The sequence below is a fragment of the Aplysia californica genome, unplaced genomic scaffold (genome assembly GCF_000002075.1).
Source record: "Aplysia californica isolate F4 #8 unplaced genomic scaffold, AplCal3.0 scaffold00030, whole genome shotgun sequence".
In the NCBI taxonomy this organism is placed as follows: domain Eukaryota; kingdom Metazoa; phylum Mollusca; class Gastropoda; order Aplysiida; family Aplysiidae; genus Aplysia; species Aplysia californica.
In genome coordinates, this window is record NW_004797300.1 from 1,884,866 (window position 1) to 1,888,963 (window position 4,098).

The 4,098-nt window shown below is 50.4% G+C and overlaps 1 protein-coding gene across 2 annotated transcripts in view; it reads right to left on the reverse strand.

Annotated features, from left to right (window-relative positions):
* Positions 1 to 865: 865 nt before the first annotated feature.
* Positions 866 to 4,098, reverse strand: part of LOC101847174 (trichohyalin) — a gene marked incomplete in the record, with an annotated part of 35,118 nt that continues 31,885 nt past the window's right edge. For both annotated transcript variants that reach the window (XM_013091258.2, XM_035973784.1), the window contains 1 exon segment: positions 866 to 4,098. In XM_013091258.2, coding sequence (XP_012946712.1) covers positions 1,511 to 4,098 — 2,588 coding nt within the window.

The window sequence follows — 4,098 nt, forward strand, 5'->3', positions numbered from 1 at the left end:
ACACACACACACACACACACACACAGACACACAGACACACACACAAACACACACACACACACACACACACATCCCAAGGAAGGCAAGGATGAGCAAGATGGAGCAATCTTCAACAACAGGTCAACTTATAACAAAAACATCCCTTATGCCACAAAATTTGAGAAGAACGATATAATTACACATCTTATCCCTTCATTCTTCGTAATTGTGTAATTCTAGTGATATATCTACAACTTTTATCCAAACTGCTGACTCAGTCATATGAAGGTCAGTTTCAACGTAATACTGGGAAAATGAATATCAGGCAGAGATGTGTCGGCGGTTACTGTTAACACTTCGCCGTCACTTAGCGACTTAGCGCAGTAATGTGATGGTGACAATTTTTCCGTTTCGGTCACCTAACGCACTTCTGCACCAGGCCTGAGAAGTCCGTTGCAGTCACTCTCCTGGCTGGGTGACCAGATGGGGTATTTTGTACTGTTGGCTGGGTGACCAGATGGGGTATTTTGTACTGTTGGCTGGGTGACCGCAAAGTGTTCAGCAATAATTATCAAAGTACACCAGTCTGAAGTCCTGCATCTGGGCATAAGTAATCACTTTCTCCTCGGTGTTTCCTTTCTGTTGCTACATCTACATCACATTGCACAGCTGTGCCGGGGGGGTAGAAAGTAGTTCCTTCTGCCTCCCATCATCTCCAAAACGCTACCTTAGACAAGTTCTATCTGACATTTTTGGCCAGTTTGAGTTACTAAGACCACGGGGTCAAAAACCAAATGTTCCAATCTGTTCTATCAAAATCGTTTTAAATATTCGGCGTCGTTATCGAGATATTCAAAGAATTGCATTTGAAAAAGCTTGACACGTTGTGAAACTAAGAAACTTCGACGTCAAATTTCTCAAAACTAGGTACTGAGTAGATAGAACTTTGTCATTCTGAAGTAGCAAAGAGTCAATGCCGACAATATATTTATCCATCACACATCATATTAGGGTCATGAATTGGTCCTTAATATTTGTTTTAGGTTACGTCACTGAAACGAACATTCTGGTCACCCAATAAAGACTGAAGACGCGCTGTTTTGGGGTGGTCTCAAAAAAAGGAAGCATAGCCTCATCCCTCGTTGTTCATACACAGCTTCTTCCGTTCTGTTTTAACTGAAACTTGAAAAGGCAGACAACAGTATTCATATTCGTACTATGAAATAAGCAAACGTCCATTTCTGATGTGTGTATAATGGTTCAAAATGTGCCATAACATGATTGCATTTGGTCAGCTGCAGATCAGATAGAGTATGTGTCCACTTCATCCTTACAAAGCCACTTCACATTTCGGCACTTGCATGACCAAAATGGAGTCAATAGTGCCCTAAAACATCCACTCAATCAAAAAAGAGCCAAGTCTATCATTTCCAATACTTCCATTGTCTAATCTACGACAGCAGACTGCTCGCTATAATTTTATCTTGGAGCCAATTTAACTGAGCAGAAGTAAAGAGGTCGTGGATTCTGTCTAAAACTCGTCATCATCTCGCGGGGTGTCAAAGTGGTCTCCTCTTTCATCTTCTGCCTCATCTTCATCTTCATCTTCGTCGCCTTTGTCAAATGAGAGGTCCACCGGCTCGTAGATTTCCGTCTCCTCTTGGAAAGACACATGCTTGGACGGACCTCGGGACTCGGATCTTTTTCCGTCAAAGAAAGCCTCATCATCCATTCCTTCTTTCTGTTCTCCTCCTTCATTTTCCTCCTCAAACTGGATCTCTCCTTCCTCTACCTCCTCCTCCTCCTCCTGGTCAAGATTCAAAGACAAATTTGTTCTATCGTCTTGTGAGGCTTCCACACTTGTGGCCCCTTCAGCTTTCTCTTCTCGGTCCTCCGCTGTTTCGTCATCGTTGTGTTGTGAAGGCGTCTCTATTTGCTCTTCTCCTTCCACAGAGCTTGGTATATTATCTCCCTTGTTTTCAAGAACTTCTTCTTCCCCTACACCTAGATCTTGGGAGATGCCGCCGTTATCTCCTTCCTCCTTCCCTTCGTCTGTGGCTTCAGCACCCTCCCCCAGCTGTTGTGCTGTTTCTGCCTCACCAGACGTCTCTGTCTCCTCACTGGTCGCTACTTGCTCTTCGGCACTCACGTCTTCAGATGTTTCTTTATTGTCTCCCTCACCGTCATTCCCTCCTCCGGCACCCTCGAGGTTTCCCTCTGTGACAAAGAAAGCTTCATTCTGATCATCTTTGGCCGCTTTTTCATTGCCATCATCACCATTGTCATCACCATCATCAGCAGCATCACCATCATCTGCAGTATTGTCACCAGACTCTCCCTGCAGGTTCTCACCACCAGTCTCCCCCAGATTTCCGTCTCTCTCCGCCTTCTGCTCATCTCGCACCTCGTTATCGTCCTCTGATTCCCGCGACTTGGCGGCTGTGACATCACTGGCCTCAACCGCCATGCTTGTATCCTGAGACACGTCGGTCTCCTGACCTATCTCCACGCTCTCGTCGTTCGCCGTGGAACCCGAATCCTCTGTGAGTATGGCCGAGAAGAGCTTTTTCTGCCTGCTGTCTACATGTCTCGGGACGCCTTTCTCCGGTGGGAACGGCAATCGGAAAGCGTTTTTCTCTGACTTTTTCCCATCGCCGTCCGCTTCCTTGAGAGCCTGCACGCGTGGGTTGGCCGACTTTGGCCTGCGTGGTGACTTGGATATCATCGGGTTCATCAAGCCGTTGTTCTGAGCGTGTTTTGCGCTGCTGGGTCGCTGTCTCAGCGATTTCTGCGCGCCCGACACCTCGAGAAAATTGGTCGTCTGAGTTTCCTCATTGTCCGACTTATCCGCGCCGTAGTCCGCGCCTCCAAAAGACTTGTTGACCTCGTCATTGATTTTGCGTATTCCCGTGTCGACCCTCTTCCGCCCGTTCTTGATGTTGTCAATTCTCCGGCGGGCCACTTCCGGGACGATTCTCTCCAACTCCGGGTCGGATCTCGCCATGGCCTTCTGGCGCGCGCTCTCCTGGCGCTTGGCGTAGTTCTCCTCCCGCTTCCGGAGAAGCCACTGGTCATAAGACATCCTCATCTTCTTTGCCTTCTCCTCCTCCATCTTCTTCTCCGTCTCCCTCTTCTCTTTCTCGCTCCTCCTCGCATCCTCTTTCCTCTCTTGCTGAAGCTTCATCAGTCGCACTCTCCCAGACACAGGGCGCTTGTACACAAACTTGGACTTTGGCGGCTCGGCCGGAGCCACGCTACCCTCCCCACCACTCAACGCACCGCCCGTCTGCTCCCCATCGTCTGTCTTTGGCCTCTCCGCGCTGCGCGCCCGGAAGATGTTGGAATAATCCGGCTGCATCTGTCTCCGCTTCTCTTCCTCCTCCGCCTCCGCCCTCCTCCTCCTCCTGTCCTCCTTCGCCTGTCTGTACGCCTCCCTCCTCTTCTTGCTCATCCACTCTTTCACTCTCTGCTCCGCCTTCTCCAGGTGCTCTTGCTTCTTGTTTTCCTGCATCTGTTTCTGCGTGCGCTCCTCCCTCTTTTTCTTCCTCTCCTCTGCTTTTTGCCTCCGGTGCTCTTTGTCCTTCTGCTTGAGCCACTTCCTGAGGGCGGGGTTGCTGCTGTTCTTGAGGTGCGTGTCGGATGGCTGGACCGCCCGGCCCGGGGACCTACTTCCTGACCGGAGCCTCTCCTCCCCGTCAGAACTGGCCTCGTTCTTGCTGTAATCCTCGCTCCGCACGCTATTTCGGAAACTATCGCTCGTGCTTCGATCGCTGTCACTCCGGACAACTTTCCCACCACCATTTTTCCCCAACCGGTCCGAGTTTCGGTCAGCAGCAGCTCTGGTCAGTCTGCGTCCAGCGTCAGACGTAGAGGGTTCTTCCTCCCTCCGCGCGGCGGTCGTGGCAGACGCTGGTCGCCGAGTACCCGACTGTGGTCGTCTGTTGCTGTTGCTGTTATTGCTGTTGCTGCGTGTGTGGGCGTGGGCTGTGGACGGTCTGTTGGTGGTGGTGGTGGTGGTCATTCCGCCGGCTCTGTTGGTGGTTGTGGTCACTCCGCCCACTTTGTTGGTCAGCTGCACCGTTCTGATGGTGGCGTACCCATTCTCCGTGTTTCCCTGGC